At 39.6% G+C, this 20592-nt stretch overlaps 1 protein-coding gene across 1 annotated transcript in view; it reads left to right on the forward strand.

Annotated features, from left to right (window-relative positions):
- Nucleotides 1–226: 226 nt before the first annotated feature.
- Nucleotides 227–20592, forward strand: part of LOC122648936 (NF-X1-type zinc finger protein NFXL2) — a 40911-nt gene continuing 20545 nt past the window's right edge. Inside the window, exons 1-9 of the mRNA XM_043842257.1 lie at nucleotides 227–1389; nucleotides 1492–1605; nucleotides 1691–1746; nucleotides 2899–2965; nucleotides 8361–8453; nucleotides 13889–13974; nucleotides 14086–14248; nucleotides 14388–14558; nucleotides 14774–14964. Of these exons, the coding sequence (XP_043698192.1) occupies nucleotides 244–1389; nucleotides 1492–1605; nucleotides 1691–1746; nucleotides 2899–2965; nucleotides 8361–8453; nucleotides 13889–13974; nucleotides 14086–14248; nucleotides 14388–14558; nucleotides 14774–14964 (2087 nt within the window). The 5' untranslated portion in view covers nucleotides 227–243. The remainder of the gene's footprint in view (nucleotides 1390–1491; nucleotides 1606–1690; nucleotides 1747–2898; nucleotides 2966–8360; nucleotides 8454–13888; nucleotides 13975–14085; nucleotides 14249–14387; nucleotides 14559–14773; nucleotides 14965–20592) is intronic.

The raw sequence follows: 20592 nt of genomic DNA on the forward strand, positions 1-20592 counted from the left end.
GAGACAACGTAAGGAGAAAATGAATCGAGGGTCATAATTTCTCCCCATATTGCTCTAAGCCCGAAACTGCCCTTAGATTCCATCCAACCGCAAGTACAAAGATGGGCGTGAAGATATGAACTCAACTCGGTCCGTAACGTAAACTATAACGCTCAAGTTTCGGCGGGGAGCTCTTCTCTCTTATGAAATTCGTACTATAAACCAAAGGACAACTGCCATAACCAGTTCGCCAACAATTCCTCCATGGCATCAACGAAGCAACGCGTGTTACCGGAGTCACTATCGTCGGACTCCGATGCCGATTCCGAGAATAGCGTCACGGAGGCCGACGAGATCCGCCATACCGACCTCTCAGACACCATTTTTAAATCCTATCTCCAGACCACCGGTCGTTCTTCGCCTGATCTCTCCAAGATCCAAGCTTTCCTTACCTCGTCTCGATCCGGTGCACTCTCCTGCCTAATCTGCCTCGAGAGAATCAAGCTTTCTCATCCCACATGGTCATGCAGCTCTGGCTGTTTCGCCGTCTTCCACCTTCTCTGCATCCAAAGCTGGGCTCGTCAAGCCTCCGATCTCGCAGCCGAACGCGCCCTCACTCGTCTATCTCGTGAACACTTCCCTGTAGCTGCAGCCAATGCCTTTGAATCCTCTCTCTGGAATTGCCCTAAATGCAGGGTTGAGTACACCAAATCCCAAATTCCCAAAACCTATTTTTGTTTCTGCGGCAAATTAGAGAATCCCCCCAGCGATCCTTGGATTCTGCCGCATTCGTGCGGTGAGATATGTGGTAGGCCTCTCAAGTACAATTGCGGCCATGAATGCTTATTGTTGTGCCATCCGGGTCCTTGCCCTTCGTGTCCGAAACTCGTAAAGAGCCGTTGCTTTTGCGGGGCTGTCGAGGATGTTCGGCGTTGTGGATTCAAGAATTTCTCCTGTAGTGGCGTTTGCTCGAAGTTTCTCGATTGTGGGATTCACAGGTGCTCTGAGGTTTGCCATGAGGGTTCGTGCCCTCCTTGTCGGGCGAGAGGGATCTATCGATGCCGGTGTGAGAAGACGGAGGAGGAGAGGGAGTGCTTTGAGAGAAATTTTCGGTGTGGGAATCCTTGTGAGAGGTTGCTGGGGTGTGGGAAGCATTTCTGTGGTGAGGGATGTCACTCGGGTCCCTGTGGAGCCTGCCCACTTCAGGGGAAGAGAACATGTCCCTGTGGGAAGAAGGTTTACGAGGGGATGGCTTGTGATGTTGCAGCTCCAACGTGCGGTTCAACCTGCGGTAAGATGCTGGGCTGTGGTCATCATAGATGTCCTGAGCGGTGTCACCGTGGTCCGTGCCTTGAGACCTGCAGGTCGGTTGTGATGAAATCTTGCCGGTGCGGGAGCTTGAAGAAAGAGGTGTGGATTGACATTTCCTTTTTGTTAATCTTGTTATTTATGCGGTGAATATGATGTTGTTTTCAGCTTAAAATGCACGACTTTAGACTGAATCTAGTATAGGTTCCTTGCTATCAAGATTTGGCTTGTGAAAGGAAATGTCAGAGAGTACGAGATTGTGGTCGCCATGCTTGCAGGCGTCGCTGCTGTGATGGGGACTGCCCACCTTGTTCAGAGGTGTATGTCATGATTCTCCCAAGGTTTCTTGTTTTGATGATGTGTTTAAGCACATAGAAGTGAACCTAAAATTTCAAATTTTCAGATTTGTGGCAGGAAGCTGCGGTGCAATAACCATAAATGCCCTTCTCCATGCCACAGGTACTTTTCATCAGTCTTCATTGTACTTTTACGTGGTTCCATATGTGAGTCAAGGTTTTTTGCTTTGCATTAGTGCATTAGCATTAGCTTTAGCTTCGGATCAGCCATGAATTTGAGTTCTTTGTGGCCTTTGTACTGTACTTTTTTCCTGTGTAACTGGCCACATTGATGGGATTCAGTCGATCCAGAATCCAGATTGTGACTCATAAAATTTGTCATTTATTGAAATATTAAGGATATAATACATTTAGTTGGGAAAAGGCTGAGTTTGTGGTTGTTGTTGTTGTATTAAGGATATAATACAGACTGAAAAAAATGGAAAAAAATAATAATCCATCCATTTGTCACCAATAGCCATCATATAATTGCATAAAATTTTATGCATATGAGTGTCTTGGTTCTTGAACTTAAAAGTTAGACCCCCCTTACCGTTTTACCATTTCCTATTGGACATCCATGACCTGTCTTTTCCCCTATTCTATATGGCACAAGGTATAGTGTTTGTTTTTACGAGGACACATGGTGAGGGAAATTTATGCTTACTTATATAATTCCACTGTCTATTGCCCTCATTCCATAGTTGTCATGTTTTTCCTTTATGATCTTTGGAATTTTGGCATGTAAGGTTCTTTTAGAGCTAGAGCTGCCAAATTTTAGTTCCTTGATTGATTCCCTTAGTAGCCATACATCTCTTGTGATGATCCTGATACCCTATAAAGGTAGAGTCTGCTCTTTAGAGGCCTGGGGTTTATCTCTAGTTTTCACTGTTTTACTCAGTGCTTGGGATACTTCTGAATTTCCTTAATCATATTGTTCATAACTTCTTTCCATCCTAAAATTTTGTCCTTCGTGTTGGAGTTTCATGCAAAGTAGTATAGTCATAGGTGACATTCTCAAATGGTAGCACAAAAAGTTGAGGATATGTCTATAGTGGAATTTGGTAACTTGTTTCATCAGCCATTGTGACCTTACTCCAAAATTTGGGAAATTTGGGAGGACAAGACTCCACAGTTTCCCTTGACCGGTCTCCTTTGCCTAGGATGTAGCATTTTATTCATATTTTGAGCTTCTTGATAGTCTATATCTTATTTGGTTCATCAATCTATTGATAGGTAAATTTTATTTATTTTACTCAGTTGGCATTTCTTGCAGAGGTGCCTGTGCTCCTTGCCCAATAATGGTCACTATTTCATGTTTCTGTGGGGAGACACACTTTGAGGTGAGTTTATGGTATTGCCCTATTTTGTTACTGTTGCCATTTGCCAGCTATGTCTGTCTTTCTGTCTTGGCCGCATTATTTGGGGTTGATAATTTTTAGTTATTTTTATCAAACCTGTAACACTGTTTAGAGTTCTTGGAAGTTTCTCAGTGTATTTCTATTGAAGTTGTGGTAATTATGTTTGCACAGGTCTCATTATAAAGTTGGGTGGCTTGGTTGTGCAGAAATAATGTCGTTATGCACAGATTTCTAAGTCCAGACATATATCTTGAATGGAGTTCATGATGAACTTTACATTAGGTCCCCATGTTCCACTACCCTTTGCAAGTTCTTTTCAAATGATGGGGAGATGTGAAAACGCTATTGGAGTTGCAGATGCTGTGATAGCTTCATGGACTTTTATGTATTTGTTTTAAACCCCCCAAAGTCCTCACAATAAGTTCTCAATGTGTGCTTAGCTGGAAAAAAAAAAGGGGTTAGCTTCTTATAACAGATGGTTATGCCATGTCACTTCTTTGAGGAGAATGATTTAGTTGATAATAATTACCTTGTGTTTGTTTATTTATTTTTAGAGAAGATTATGTACGTAATGCAAAGCAAGTGCAATACAATAACAACAACATTAAAGCCTTATCCCAACTTAATACAACAACTCCCAACCCAGTTCTAATATGGTCATTCCTTACTCTACCCTTCCTAGTTTTCCCACACGTCCATCTCAACATCCTCATCTCTGCAACACCAAGTTTATTTAAATGACACTTGTTCACAGCCCAGCATTCCGCACCGTATATAACAGCTGGTCTAATGACAGTTCTAAAAAATTTTCCTTTAAGCTTTAAAGGGATACGCCGATCATACAGAACTCTAGCACCTCTCCACTTCATCCACCCTATTTTAATCCTTTGGGCAACATCATCATCTATGTTGCCCTCCTTGTTTATGATTGATCCTAGATATCTAAAGTGATCACTTTGCGGGATCTCCCTCTCATCCGTATTCACCGCCTCATTATCCGTCCCAGAGCTGCTAAAGTTACACACCATATATTCGGTTTTTGTCTACTTATCTTTAGACCTTTCGATTCTAAATCTGTTCTCCATAGTTCCACTTTGGCATTATTCCCTGCTTTTGTCTCCTCTACCAAAACAATATTGTCTGCAAAGATCATACACCATGAGACCTCATCTTGTATGTGATGTAGATTGGAGTATGAAAAAAAGTTACTGTTCAGAGTTCACTTGAAAAATGCCCCAAAAGCGACTGTTCACACAAACAGTAATTTTGGGGCTGATATGGACTGCTGGCTTAGGTAGTTGATTTTTGGTGTTATTTTTATTATTAAATACTTATTTAGTTTCTTATTTGAGTTGTAATCCTAATTGGGAATACTAGTTCGGTTAGGAATCCTAGTTAGAGTCTAGTTTCTATTTTAAAGGTTTTAGTTTCTTACTTAGATTAGGATTGGGTTGCTTTTGTAATTTGGTTATTATAAATAAATATGCGGCTGAACAGAAAAAGGAGACAAAGATTGAAGAAAAAAGAGTTATTGATGAAGCTGTGAGATGCAGCAACGGTGAGATACCGTGGGTGAGAGGATGATGGGCTGAGATAGCTGATCCTATTCCCCTTCTATATCCCTTTCTTCTTCTTCCCTTATCTTTTATGTTCTCCTTCATATGTAAACAGAAAATTAGCAATAAAAAAAGAGTTTCTGTCACGACCCAAACCCAGATACAGGTAAAGGTACAGCCCTCACGGGCACTGATCAACGATCGACAAACACTCACAAAATCATGCATAAACAAACTCATCAAATTCAAGTCTCAACAAAAATAATTAAATCATAAATCTTAAATCCTAGAATGTGCCTACTGGTGGCAATCTAAGGTATGTCCTTGATTTAAACTTCAAATCACTCTATCAGAATTTACTTAAGGTAGCTCCCTACTACGTCCATCTACTGACATAAAAACAAATTAAAAGAAAACTTTGAGTCGCCCTTGAACTCCGCTGCAACCGGTACCTCCATTCTATTCCTCTGTAATGTCAAAATTAATGGGATGAGCTCAACAGCCTAGTCAGACAGAAAATAGCAAGAGTACAACACAACAAAAAGCAACCAAACATTCACGACAATTAAATCAAACACTTTTTAAATTTTCTCAAAACAACACTACTCGATAAAACACTTGCTTGATAACCCAACACATTCAATAGAACTATGTTATTTGAAGTCACCCTTTTTGTCACTTTAGCCGGCACAAAGGGAAACAGGTTGACACCACCCATAACACAAGAGGAAACACGGCCCCATACAATCACTTACAATCACTTACTGTTGTCACCTACTCTGTGACTAATTATACACCATAGACAACTCATTTGTGCATAGTGGGTATGATTTCTACGGCTTCACGGAATACCTCTTTGGTGGCTATGACTCTCCACCGGCACGGGGCAGTCTATTTACCCTCAACCACTTGCATCACTTACAACTCTTTAACACCCACACTTGTAAACACTCTTTAACAATCACACTTTTAAAATTACACCAAGTGAAAACACAGGTAATACCCCCAAAATTACACAAGTAAGATCCCAAAACCACTTTCTCAATCACCACACAAATTTCATCATCACTAGAATTTACTTACACAATCACAAGGCACACTTTATCACTATTAAATCACAATACATCGACATAGACAATGCAAATCACCATAATTTAGCATATCACATTCAATGACAAACATTCCATATAAAACACAAGTCAAGCATACTATACGCACACACGTGGTTTACACTCACTATCATCCAATTACTTTAGTCTGCAAATGTGTTATCCCCACTCTCTGAGTTCCAAGTTTCCGAAAAGTCACTATTTGCAATTATAAAGCGTTCCTTATTGATCACCTAATCCACAAACCAAACAGTACCCTACTTCCCCAAAAAGTCAGCATAAGGTCCACAAATCAAAATAGGCTGAAACCTTGGTAGAAAATCACACTAGGTAGTACTAACACCCCCCCCCAAATCTTGTTCATAAACTTTGGACAGAATTAAGGTAATTGTGGAAAAATTCAAATCTGCCACAAAAGACAAAAGAAAAAGGAGATTTCTCAATCGCAACAGCAAACGACCTCAGAATGGGTCCAAATCAGAATCGAGTTTCACTCCTAGGTAGGCCAACAAAACCCCAAAATCTCTTCCTAATCTGACCTACATTGGGTCCTGCGATTTGGATCCCAACTCTAGTCCCAAAACCCTAAAACAGAATAGGTTTCTGATGTAGGGAAAACCAGAATTTAACCCTAAAACAGAATAGGTTTTTTATGTAGGGAACACCAGAATTTAACCCTAAACAGAATAGGTTTTCAATGTAGTTAGCCAGAATTTAATCTAAGTTTCGCTCCCATCAGATGTTATAGACTTCTAGGTAATGCATTAGGTTAAAAACAGTGTAATTTACATAGGTGTAAACATAGAAACATTAGATAAATCCAATCTGATTATAGATTTCAATTAGAGATCAAAATTAGGTCAAAACTCCATTCAAAACTCCATTTGATACCGTATCATATTGAGGCCTTTTGATACCGATACTTATCGGCCAATACTGCCTGATACGATACAATACTTTAAACCCCAGAAAAATTAAATACAGCCCAAAACTAATGACTGAACTACCATACTAAAAATGCATCACTTCGTTCCTCATTCCAAGATGGTTACTGGACCCACCGGAGGCATCTTGCAGGCCTGTTAGCATATCAATTCATGGTCCTGCTTTGCATCAGTTACGTGTTTCAGAACTTGCCATAACATGTCATTTTTTATTTAGAGTCTTGGACGTGTTCATGATGAATCTGAAAATGTTTCTAATGTAGTCCTAGATAGGTAGGCGATCTACTAGGAGCCAGACAACAGGATCAATCGCAAAAGGGGTTGCTGGTTCGAATGGACAGCACTAGGATTTAGGTTAATTCTAGGGTTTAGGATGGGAATTTGAGAATGGGTCTTATATGACTTTAATATGCAGGTCTAGGGGGTTATTATGGGATAAAAATAATTGGATTTGGGAAGGTTTTAAAATTCTGCAATTCTGGACAGAATTCAGTTGCAGATTTTGGGTTTTAATGGAGTGGGGGAATGGAGGGGTTGTACTAGAGACTAAGGGCTAGGTTTAAGGTCGAATGTAGGGAGATGTTTGGGAAATATAGGCTGGAAGTAGGGTTCGAAATTGATGGCTAAATCTGGAGTTATGAGGGAGTCCTAGTTGAGGTAGGAGTTGCAGGTTTAATGGAGATTAGGGCTTGATGGATGGAGGGGAATGTGGATTAGGTCTAAGGGAAGATAAAGGCTGGTAGAAGAAGGTTTAAAAACAAATAGCAGGTTCAAACTTATTGGATTGCAGAGAACAATGGTAGCAGCTTGATAACTTGAAGAAACCTCCCGATCTTCACAATGCAAGGAGTCGCAGGAGTCCACCTACCCTTCACCACCTTGAGATCCACAAGGATATACACTCACAAAGAGCAGCAGCAATGGCAGCAAGCATAAAGCTAATTTTTATTAATCAAATTCGTATGTAATGCTGGCCTCCCTTACAAACTTATATAGAAGACTCAAAAATAGACTTAGACACTAAAAAGGAATGGCCTAACCCTATCCCTTACCTATTAGGCAACTTAAACTAACTAGGAAACTAAAACACTAAAAGAAATAGACTTAAAACATGGCTGGACTTATAGAGTCCTAATCCAGCCCAACTTACATCACATGATCACTTAAGTTGTCACATGACCACTTAACCAAGTCACATGATCACTTAAATTGAACCAATTGGATGCAACCAATTTGAACCGGTTCAATTAAAAAACATCAAAATAAACTAAGTATTGGGCTAATTCCGTATGCAACCTATATACCCATATTTTAGGCCCATAAAAGTGGCCTATTACATTAGAAACCCATGGGATCAAAGGCCCAACATATATGTAACCCAACCCTAGACTTATTCCCAAAGAAACAAGCCCTATTTGGTGATGAATCTGCATCAGTTTCCTCATGAAACTGTTCAGTCACAACTTGTGCATTGATTATTTGTGAATAGCACTTATGAATTATGATTTGGTGTTGTCACTGCAAGATTCTTTGATAAAAGGGCATTCTTGTTGAACCGAGCTTGCTTGTTATTATGATTTTATAGTATAAATTGATGCATTCTCACTTCATTGACAAGTTATCCATGCATTTTTGCCAAAGTTAATTGTTGCTTGTTTTGAAAGTATGTGTTTTTATAAATGATCTTGAAATTGTTTCATTTTCATAGTTTCTACCTAGCCATACTTCTTGTAGCACTCATGCATCTTTAACATTCATTCCTTGTTAGGTTCCATGTGGGACTGAAGTGGAACAGAAGCCTCCTAGATGTCCCAAACCTTGTTCTATATCTCCTTTATGCAGGCATAGATCAAATTGCAAGGTACTTGATTTTCATTTTGATAAATAATGGTTTTTTTTTATTGAGAAGGAATATCAAGAAATGATGGAGTAGAGCCCTCTAAATTGGCAGCCTGAATCCCCCAAGACTATATACAAATCACAAAACTCAAGCAGTCTAAAGCTACTATTTGCAAAGGCTATTTCTAAAACAGATCCAAAGTGGAAGAATTGCTTGTTTTTCTAAGTTGCCTGCCATCCCATATACAGGTCTTGGATTCGATTGCAATGAGAAGTTCAGGCAGGAATGCAGGATGCAAGAAATGGAATGTATTTGGCATAGTTGTCAAGGTGTCACCTAGGCATCCAGTAACCCTTTGCTGGAAGGGAGCCTGGTTGCCTTGTTGGTGTCGCCTTGATTTTTCCCTTGCTTTAATACCTAGGATTGCCTAGATGCTGTGACAACTATGGTATTTAGTGAGATGTCAATACCTTTACATGATTATGTTTCCTCTACATGGGACTATATATAATTTTGTTTTCTTTTTGCTGGCAATCTGACCTTACTCCCTCGCCTTTCTCTGTCCCGCTTTTCTTTCCTTTAAAAAAGGTAAATGAAATGTTTGGTCGTGTGGATACTTGTATCGGTATCCAGCATGCATGGGCACAGCCAAAAAACAACGTATTCAGTTTTTCGTTAATACACAGATGGTTAATAATGTGAATCTGTGATGCTGTTGAGGTTTCAAATTCATTTCTTGCTTTTGATTATTTTTTTATTTATGCTACTAGGTCAGCAATTTTATTTGTTCTTGATCTGTTCTATTGACTTCTTGATTATTTTTTATATCTTAATATGTTTTGAAGCTAGAATCTGATTAGGATTCTTATTTTTCATTAATTCATCTTATGTTTTTTTTTACCGATTGGTATGTCAATCCATGAATTGTATTATCTCAAAGAAATCAGTCCATTAATAACCCTCATCAATTTGATAGGGATAGGTTCACGAAATAGTAAACAAACACCCAACCCACAAGTTGGACTAATGGGTACTAATGTACAGCAATATAGGGCCTTTAATATGTCACCCCCCTTTTAGACATAGATGGATTTCTTACTGATCCTGCGGTACGGAATAGAACAGAGTAATACGTTATGGAATGAAGAAAGAGTGAGAAGGTCTAGCTCCAGTTGGTTCAGTCATTCCAGCTCCCCAGGTTATACTAGCTCATTCTAGCCCTGTGGAGTCGACACCTTTACGTCTATAGGGGGCGGAAGAACGTTGACAGGGAGCGTTAGATAGCTATATTCGCTTATATCTTCTCCTTCAGTCGAGCTATTTCATAACCGGTCGAGTAGCTTGGCAACCCTATCCCGCAATAACGAATTGGGTTCGTATGGGCATTTTGGATGCAGCTATTGAAATAGCTTCTCTGGCTACAATTTCATATATTCCACCCATTTCATAAAGTATTCGACCCAGTTTAATGACAGGTACCCAATATTCAGGAGATCCCTCAGATCAGACCTAAAAATAAATCAGCAGCAAGGGTACGATAACAGTAATATACCCCCAAAGTATGGACACAATCCAATGGTTGGATTGGCAACCACAGCAGGCCTACATTGTATGATAGCTTGCTGTCAAATTTATAAACAACATGTAACTCAAAAGTCCTAGGGTAGGATACCCTCAAATTGATAGTAACAGTAGGTCTCAGTTATAAGATGATCCCCTTAAATTGTCTTCTCCAACTAATGACTTGAACAGAAGTTACAGATCAAAGCCCAAAATAAAAACTAATGGCTAAACAGTAAGCCAGCAGTAACAGACGATTGATGAAGCCCAAATTCCTGTTGAGGGAAGGAGCTGTGATACTGTATAAGACTTCAGAAAATCAACAAGAAGTCCACAACTGATGGCTGGATGTGGTGCAATGAATCATGAACAAAATTAGAAACTATAGAAAGAAAATATCAACTTACAGCCACAAGAAAAACCTGCCAAGAAATTTGTCTGAAACCACTATCGAAGGGAGAGTCTAGGAAGAGTAATACACTCCCAAAGTTTGCACTGAAGTTGATGGCTAGAACTTGCGTTGCAGGGGCTTGAAGATTTCTGCAGTAGAATACCAACACAGCAGTGCCGCAGGGTTGGATTTGGATCTTTAATACCAGTTTCTGTTGGGAATCAACGGAACAGTCTTTTATTGATCAAACAGCAATATTAACAGTGGAAGAAGATGTATCGGTATCTCTCAGTTGAATACAAAATAATTTAGCGGAGAAGAGGAGAGAGTTGAGAGATTGTTGGCTTGTCAGATTGACGGAGGCTGCCACTTTATTTACAATAATTTGAGATGATTACAAAAATAGAACGCTAGCTAAGGATGACTCAATCCATATCTAGCATATTTAACATGTGCATAATGTAGGTACATCGAATCTAGACATTACGTAGAGAAGAATCAAAAGAACCAGAACCAATTACGGACCGGATCAATGTTTGAACACTCCCCCTCAAGTTGTGCATAGATATAACGTATGCCAACTTGGAAATGATAGGATGGAAGGACTTAGTAGCTAGGCCCTTAGTAAAATCATCTGCCAGCCGGTTCTCTGTGGTAACAAAAGGAGTTGCCGATCAGGCCATCTTTGATCCTCTCCTTTATGAAGTGCCGATCAATTTCAACATGTTTGGTCCTGTCATGTTGAATAGGGTTATGAGCTATACTGATTGCAGCCATGTAGCAATAGAGCTTCATAGGTCCCTCAGAAGTTAACTTCAGATCACTTAAATGAGCTCACATACTCGTTGAGCTATGGATCTGTATTCGGCCTTGGCACTAGATCTTGAGACTACAGGTTGTTTCTTGCTTTGCCAGGTAACAATATTCCATCCAAGGAAAGTACACTAACCTGAGGTAGAGCATCTTTCGTCAATGGAACCGGCCCAGTCTGCATCATGGTTGTCACGGCGTCTAGTCAACCCAAGGCATTGGAGAGGGCCCAAAATCAAGGCGACACCAACAAGGCGTCCGCTTAGGCACCCAAGGCGCCTGGACGCCTGGACGCCTAGGTGATGCCTTGACAACTATGGTCTGCATCAGTAAAGGATTCCAACTTTAGGCTTCCATTGTTTGAGAACAAGATCCCTTTCTTGGATCTGATTTTAGGTACCAAAGAATTCTGCACATAGCTTCAAGGTGAGCAGTCCTTGGGTCACGAAGGAAACGATTGACAACCCCCACAACATAAGCAATGTCAGGCCTGGTTTGAGAGAGCTATATGAGTCTCCCCACAAGGCATTGATACTGTTTCTTCTATACAGAATCACCTCCGGTGCTGCTGAGTTGATGATTAACTTCAATGGGAGATTCAGCAGGTTTGGAACCAAGCATCCCAGTTTCTTCTAGAAGGTCTAGGACATACTTTCTTTGAGAGATGAAGATCCCTTTGTTGGGTCGGGCTACTTCAATTCCCAAGAAATATTTTAGGTGTCCCAACTCCTTGGTCTCAAATTCACTTGCCAGCTGAGTTTTTAGGAGAGAAATTTCTACCTCATCATCACCAGTGCTTACTATATTGTTCACATAGACAATAAGAACTATGATCGCCTTCCCTATGTTTGACAAATAGGATGTGATCTGCATTATTCTGTTTGAACCCAAACTTCAGCATAGTACTGTTTGTTGTAGTACTTGTGTACATTACAACTGATGATAAATGCCATCTTCTCCCTACTAGTCCACTTTCTAATCCTATTATTGCATTCTGCAGAGTTCCATGTGATTTGGATTTGACATTAATCCCACCCTCTCCTATCTATTTCTCCTCAAATTCTACCCCCACCTCTTATCACTACATGCCATAATTTGAATTCGTACTTTTCCTTTATTCTTTTTGTTTGTCACACATTCTCGCTATTTTAGAAACCCTAATTAATTTGTGGTTTTACTTTTTAAGCCCATAACCCTCAACTTACAATGTTTGCTCAAACCTTCAGTCACCACCTTTGATGTGCATATATACTCCAACTAAACTTTCAATGGAAGTAATTCCACTCTGCTAGAGTCCAGTCCCTAATTAAGTGGCAACTTATCTATCAAGTAATCGGATGGATCCTTCAATGCTCAATAGGCCTGGACTATCCGAAGAATATCCAATAAATTTCAGCTTTGTCATGCCTTTGGGGGAAGGAAGCTGCCAATAGGGTATGAATGTATAATCATAGTATTAAATCTCGTCTTGGAAGGCCATTTCGGCCAGACCGAAATTTCAGCGCTGAAATATTGTATTTCTTCTATGGGTTTTGCTTGGCAATTTCGGGGTGTAAAATGCCGAAATACCAAAACGAAATGACTGAAATAATCGAAATTTCGACGAAACGGTGCGTTTTTTAGATCAAAATTTCCAAATTATTGCAAATTTTCATTTCGACATAGCATCTTGTCTCGGCCTAGCCAAAATTTTGGAAATTTCGGCAAGATTTTGAACTATGGGTATGATGATATCTGATGCGGCTCTAGGTGCAATCAAAGGCGTCTAATCTTAATGAAGAAAATTTACTAGGGTTTCTATGAGGTATCATCAGTTGCTTCCATGATCTATTTAGGTGCTAATGTTGTATGACTACATGAATCTCTGAAAACTGATCCTGGCAAAGGAGGGGGGAAGAACAATAGTTGTGGTAGTTGCTTTGAGTCCTGCTACAAAGCCTACGTTAACTTGCTGAGTGAGTTTAACAAATTTTCTTGTCCACATGTGAAGATGGATAAACAATGACGCCATCATTTACAGTTACCCAAACAAAAAAAGGGTGTCACTACTCACTATTGTCTATGTTAGGAAGCATAAAGGTAAATGCAGAACTTTTGCTGTATGTGCTTTGAACAATCTCATTACTTGACGAGGTCCTTGGTTTCCTCGTTAAGGTTCAACTCTGCATATCTGCAAATGTTAGATGTGCAGGTTCATTTCAGAATCATGGCATGAAAATGCTTGTGTGACTAAATGATAACTGTATTTTTTTGGATGTACTTGTAACAAATGACTTAGTGCATGTTTGAGAAATCTTCTGGGTGGGCTTCCAGAGGCCCAAAAGGTGGATCCAACCACAGGGCTCGGTTTGAAATGATCACCTTCATTTAGCGCAAGAAGCGCAGACAAGGGGGCAGGTGTCCGGGCTTCTTGCTATTTGGCGATAAAGATTCCAAACTGATTTTTTTCGGTTGAATCCACCTTTTGCCTCTTTGAAAGCTGAGCTTTCAGAACCCCAGAAGGAAAAACCGAGAAGCTTATCCAAATATACCCTTGTGGTATCTGGTGGGTTTGTGATTTTGTTGTGTTTGATATCCTTTTATCAATGTGATAATACTTTACAAAATAACAATTGGCATTTAATGCATAATTTATTGCAAACCTCAATGAAAGGAGCACTGCACCAATCCTGTCTTTCTTGTTTTTTTTTTTCAGCCACATAAATGCCATTATGGAGCTTGCCCTCCATGCCGGCTGCTGTGTGAGGAAGAATACCCATGCGGCCATAACTGTAAATTAAGGTTCGGTTTGTTGCAAAATTTCCAGTTCATGAATGCCATTCAACGTGCTTGGAGCATAATTTCTTTTTTTTTTATGCTCCAATTTAATCTAGTAGTTGTTTCTGTATTCAGGTGCCATGGTCCTAAACCTGCTCCCAACCCAGAATTCACATTGAAACCGAAGAAAAAGAAGTCAAATCAGTCGACTGGAAGTTCCCCTGGGTCACCATGTCCACCTTGTCCAGAACTCGTTTGGAGGCCCTGCCTTGGCCAACACATTGGAGCAGAGAAGATGGTTGGTTTTTCCTGCAACTTTCTTTCTTTTTGTTTTTTTTTTTTTTTGGGAGAGGGAGTATGTCTTGGGGGGTGGGAGAGATCTTAATTTCATAGACATTTATTTCAGTTCACTTGCAAGTATATTATTATTTTTTCAGATGGTCTGCTCGAATAGAACAACATTTGCCTGTCAAAACTTGTGTGGGAACCTTCTTCGCTGTGGCAATCATTATTGCACTAAGACTTGCCATGCTCTGAAGGGCCAGCCAATATTGGGTCTGCATGAAAGGAGCGAGTCCTGTGAGGAGTGTGATCTTCCTTGCCAAAAGGTTTGATTATATTCTTTTATTGATCCTGGTGATAATTCTGTTGATTTTCCCACCCCCCTTTTTTTTCTTTTTGGTCAGTTCTTACTTTTCTCCATCCCCTGGATTGGGGTATGTTGAGGAATAACTGGAACTTGATACCACTGTCATTGGGCTATATGAAAGTACTATCTTCTGCAATTTGTAAGTTGCAGCTGTAATTTATTTTCTTCTTTCAGGAAAGGAAGCCTGCATGCCCGCATCCTTGCCCGCTACCATGTCATGTCGGTGATTGTTTCCCTTGTAAAGCACTTATTAAACGATCGTGTCACTGTGGTTCCATGGTCCATGTTTTTGAGTGCACATATTACAACAGCTTGTCTGAAAAGGAGCAAATGAATGTTCGTTCATGTGGTGGACCCTGCCATAGGTAAATCATCAACTTTTCCTCTTATATTTGGTACTGCTGATAATATGGGGCCTCATTGGGGCTTGGGAGGTAGTGGGTCCCATACTCCCATATAGTCAGCATGGAGTTACATTGGTGTCTTGCCACTCCCCTGTATTATTTGGGTTAGGTCCAGAAGCAAGATTTTCCTTTTTTTTTTTTTTCATTCTCTGGAAAATTTCAGACTATATGTTGATTTGCGTGGGAAAATTTCAGACTATATAACACAGACAAAACAAGGAAAATGAGGCCACCCTCGTCATAGCCCAAATTAGAAACATGCATGGAGGTGATCATACAATAGCTACTTGTATAAAACCCCGATCAATTAGTAATCCGTATGAATTATATAGCACTAGTTGTCAAAATGTGATCCCATCTCATACCCTGATGACCCTCGAGGATGGGAACCCAAAAAATACAGATTTGCTAAAGCCTTTTGAGTGAGCCTCATGAAAGAGCAGCAGCAAGATTCATTTTTATGACAGTTTCAGATCTAGAACAACTGGCAGTACTATCTAGAAGAAGAGAAAAGAACAAAAGAATGAAGAGAAAAATGAGCTGGTGATTGGAAAGAATAGCTAGACACCCAATCAGTAGCAGTAACCCTTGTATTTGTAGCAATAAAACAGAAGAATTAACAATATACCCTTAATTTATATGACACACATAAGACCCTATGGGATACAAGTTATTCTAGAATTACCTCCTTTAGCACGTTACTCTTAACCCTCGACCTCAAATTGGAGCATAAATATCACTCATGCCCAGCTTGGAACAACTGTGGAGAAATACACTTTTAAACGAGGCTTTGGTAAACAAATCACCAAGTTGTTGAGCAGAGCTGGCAAACGGAGTGGGGATCACCTTCATCATTACAGCATTTCGCACAAAATGACAATCAACTTCAATGTGCTTAGTCCTTTCATGAAAGACAGGATTACTGGCATATCTGATTATCATAACATATGTCAATACGCTTATTAGTTGGAAAACCAAGTTCTTGAAAAAAACACTTTAACCACATCAACTCAGCTGCAGTGTGAGCCATAGCTTTATACTCAGTATCAACACTAAATCTCACCACTGTAGTCTGTTTTTTACTCCTCCAAGTGACAAGATTACCAACAACAAATGTACTGTAACCAATGATAGACTTCCTATCACCTTCAGTACCAGCTCAGTCATAATCAAAGTAACCAACAAGACTAACATGTCCATGAGGTTTTAATGTAGGGCTGGCTTGGCTGAAAAGGATCAACACTAACATGCCTACAGTAGACCAGAATTGTGGTGACCAAATAACATAATACTTGAATGGAATATGGGAGAGTTAATAACTCAGAGCAGACCAATGAATGGGGCTTTCCAGAAAGTTCAGAACCAGGGTGTCGCAGGGTAGATGTAGTCTTCCAATCATCAGTACACCACAGAATATATAAGAAACATTCAGCAGCTAAGAATCACCTCTACAGTAGCTTCGATACCTCACAAAATCACTCAATTGCAGAGAAAACTAAAATACAAAGTAAAGTATAAAACAGAAAATAGAGAAGAAGGATAATAGGAGGGGCCTCTCACCATACCTGCCTCTCACAGGAACCGTCTCTCACAGAAAAACCGGCATAAGGTTTTTTTCACTCAAATCGTTGGAGGCTGAAATACAGCCTTCACTTTTATTTGTAACTTCAGAAATCATCTATTGCGTAGGGAGTACAGATTACAATCGAAGGAAATTAAAACTTCCTAAACTAGAAACAAGAATAAAACCGACTCATAACTCCTAGCTACTAAATAGAAACTAATTACAATTCAAAATAGAAACTGAAATTCAATTAAGATCTAGGAACTGAAATCTTTTTAATATCTTGTATTAACTAAAGTAGAAACTAAAGCTACTAAAATCTTCTTGAAAAGATCTTCCCACGCAAATCAGCAGCTACACTAAGAATATCCTCCACACAAGTTGTCGTATGAGACCCACCCACTAGATCTTCTATCCTTCTACCGCAAGGAGCAATCCACTCCTGAAATCTCTCCACAAAAAAGGCCAGAATGAAACCCACAATATCTGATAAATATTCCACAGTTTCTTCAATCACACAAGGACCCAATGGGGCCCACAAAATCTTCCCTTTAATCTCCACGCAATCTGGACTGGGCTGCCTTATGAGATGCTCCATCAAACCAACAAAAACACGCCACATCAGAAGACGAGGCTATCTCCCACAGCAGTTGAATCCCACAATGATACTAGGCTGGTTTGGGGGCTCTGCGGCTACGCATGGACTTCTGATCTACCTCAGGTTTGTAAATGAGACCCTTTCCTGGGGCACCCTTAAGATACCATAAAATAAGACGTGCAATGCAGCCTTTCAATGAAACTACTTAGGTGTCTCCATGAATTGGCTTATAACACCCATGATAAACAAGGTTTTAAATATCCTACCGTATCCACCGATATAATCGACAAATCTTAACTTTAAGATACCGATATGATACCTAAACAAATTGTATCGACTGTATCGGGTCGATACATGCCCCGATATGGTTGATATATGGTTGATACCTATTGATATATTCTTATAAACTATAGAACACCTTTTCCAAATAATGTAAAATAAAAAAATAAACTATAGAACACAATTTGGGCTGCAAAACACTTGCTAAGAGCTTTTATAAGGCATTTTAATCATTTTTTTTTTGGGGGCAAAATCAACTTGATTCCTTGCTTCTACTGGTAAAAAAGACTATAGTATTGTTGATTTCATCATCATTTGGGGATTAAGCAGCTTGCAAACAAGGATCGAAAAACAACTTGAATGATTGCATCAAACTAAATTTTTTTTGCAATGATGTGTGCAACTAAACTCTAAATCTTCCCCAAACTGAAAATAACATATTTTTTTGGTATAGTACATCTAAGAAACCTCATCAGTTTTACATAATCAGATGAATGCACTTGTCTCGTCGTACTTTGTTTTCTTTTTATACACGATGTATTTTACATAATACTTATTTGGGTCCTTCTAGGCGTCACTATGCATAGTGATGTATACCACTTCACTATTTGCCACTTGGCAGTACATGGCACGTACATCTCAATGACCAAATTTTAGTCCAAAGTAAGCAAGGAAGTTGCTCCAACTTTGATTCAAGGTTTTAGTAAAATTACCAAAATGCCATCAAATGAAGATGAATATAAAATAAAAAATGGCATCTTTTTGTAATTTAGCTACTTCCTCTACTCATTTTAAGCTGAAATTGTACCAATGAGATGCTTGCCTGGTCCTCGATCACATGATGAATCCATGTATTGCCATGTGACAAATAGTGAAGCTTTATACTTCAATAGGCATAGTGACAGGGAAGAAAAACCCATAGTGTTAAATGCTTTAAAACTGTATTATGCATGTATCCTAAGCATTTCCATTCGTTTCTTGACCATTTCCATGCTTGTTTTTAGTGTCTTGTGTCCCTTTCAATGCGATACTTGATAATGATACTTTAAACCTTGACTGCAAATGATGTCTGACCTTATCACAGTGAACTAAATAAGCTTGCCGACCAACCTTCAACACTGATGCTTGTCTGCAAACTCTTTACCATCATACGCCACAAGCTTCTGATGAGGACCCATGGGAGTATCAATAGGTTTAGAAAGCTTCTAATGAGGACCCATGGGAGTATCAACAGGCTTAGAGGTTAACATATCAATCTCAGATACAAGATTAAGCGCATATTTCCTCTGAGAAAGACTAATACCATTTTTACTTTGAACAACTTCAATGCCTATAAAATACTTGAGAGCAGCCAAATCTTTCATCTGAAAAGTGATGCTGCAAATAGACTTTGACATCTTCAATTCTAGACAAATCATTACCAGAAATGATAATATCATCAACGTAAACCTCCAAAACTATCACCCTAGAATCCTAATGACAAACAAACATTAAGTAATCAGAATAGCAATGTGTAAAACCACAACCAGTAACAATTTTGCAAAATTTATCAAACTAAGCTTGTGGTGACTGTTTCAGACTGTAATTTACCTTGTGAAATCTACATACTTTCCTTTCATTCTCCTCCTAAACAACATACCCAAGAGGTTGCTCCATATATACCTCAGGCAAATAAATATATAAAAAAGCATTCTTAATGTCAAGCTGATATAAAGGCACTCAAAATTAATAGCCAAGGAGTATAGTTGTCATGGCGTCTAGCGATCCAAGGGGACACTAACAACGTGACCAAGGCGCCTAGATGATGCCCTAACAACTATGCCAAGGAGTTATGTGCATGAATAGAGTTGAAACACGCAACAAGAGAAAACGTCTCAAATTAGTCAACACCATAAGTCTGAGTATAGCCCTTAGCCGCCAAGTGAGCTTTAAGCCACTCAACAGATCTATCAGGCTTATACTTAATGTTATATACCCAACGACACTTCACGAGATCCTTACTTGGAGATAAATCAACCAGAGTTCATGTTTGTCTACTCAGTGGAGCATCCATTTCTACGTCCATAGCTGATTTTCATCAGGTTGAGGTGTCTCTTGATAGGTTTTAGGGACAAAATGGTCAGACAAGGACAAAGCAAAGCCATTGAAGGAAGATGGAAGATCTGAGGTAGAAATAAATGGATCAATGGGAATAGTTCAAAAACTTGCCGAAATTTCGCTTATTTTGACATGTTTGAGACTAAATAGGAGGCGAAACACAGAATCAACATCGCTGCGCCGAAATTTTGCTCTTTTTGGTTAAAATTTCGCTCATTTCAGTCACAAAAATGCACGGTTTCATTGAAATTTCGGTCATTTCGTTTAGTTCATTTCCGCCGTTACCCCCCGAAATGGCCAAGCAAAACTCACAAAAAAATACATTGTTTCGGCGAAATTTCGGTATTTCGCCCGTTTCGTTTTAACGGAAATGAGATTTTGAACTATGAATGGGATAAGCAACCAAAGTCGATTGAAGGCGCCAATGAATACCTTTGCAAAGGGCAATTGGTAAGTCAACAATGGAAGATGGAACGGGATTTGCAGATAAATAATTAGATTGTGTGGAGGGCAATAGAGAAGGGGCAACAGTAACTAGTATAGATGGTTTGGGAGGACACCGATACACTTGCAGTGATGGTGACCGTGATGTAGATAAAGAATCTTAAGAGGAAGCAAAGTAGGAATAGGAGGAGAACTGACAAGCTTATTTCCAAAACATGACCCACGACAGAGAAAAATGGAATACTTCCAAAGAAGGTAACATCAACATTGATAAACTGTAATCGAGTAACTGCATAAAAACATTGATACCTTTTTGAGTTTGAAGTACAACAAAAAACGTGGGGTGGCAAAGAAAACAATAAAGAGGTAGGAGGTTTCCTTTCCTTCAGCCGATTAATGATGACCCATTCCTGACCTTCTGCTTCCTCTGACCTTCATGACCGGCCTCTCTGGCCAAGTCTCTCCGACCACTTCACCTGTTCCAGCCCCTTCCCACACTCCACCACCATACCCTTCCCCCTCTCCCCATTGCACTGCTTGGAATTCCCTCTTTGGTTCAGCTCCTTCTTCTTCTGATGGCCTCCCTCTGCACTTTATCTCCCTTTCC

This window comes from Telopea speciosissima, chromosome 1, assembly GCF_018873765.1.
Source record: "Telopea speciosissima isolate NSW1024214 ecotype Mountain lineage chromosome 1, Tspe_v1, whole genome shotgun sequence".
In the NCBI taxonomy this organism is placed as follows: domain Eukaryota; kingdom Viridiplantae; phylum Streptophyta; class Magnoliopsida; order Proteales; family Proteaceae; genus Telopea; species Telopea speciosissima.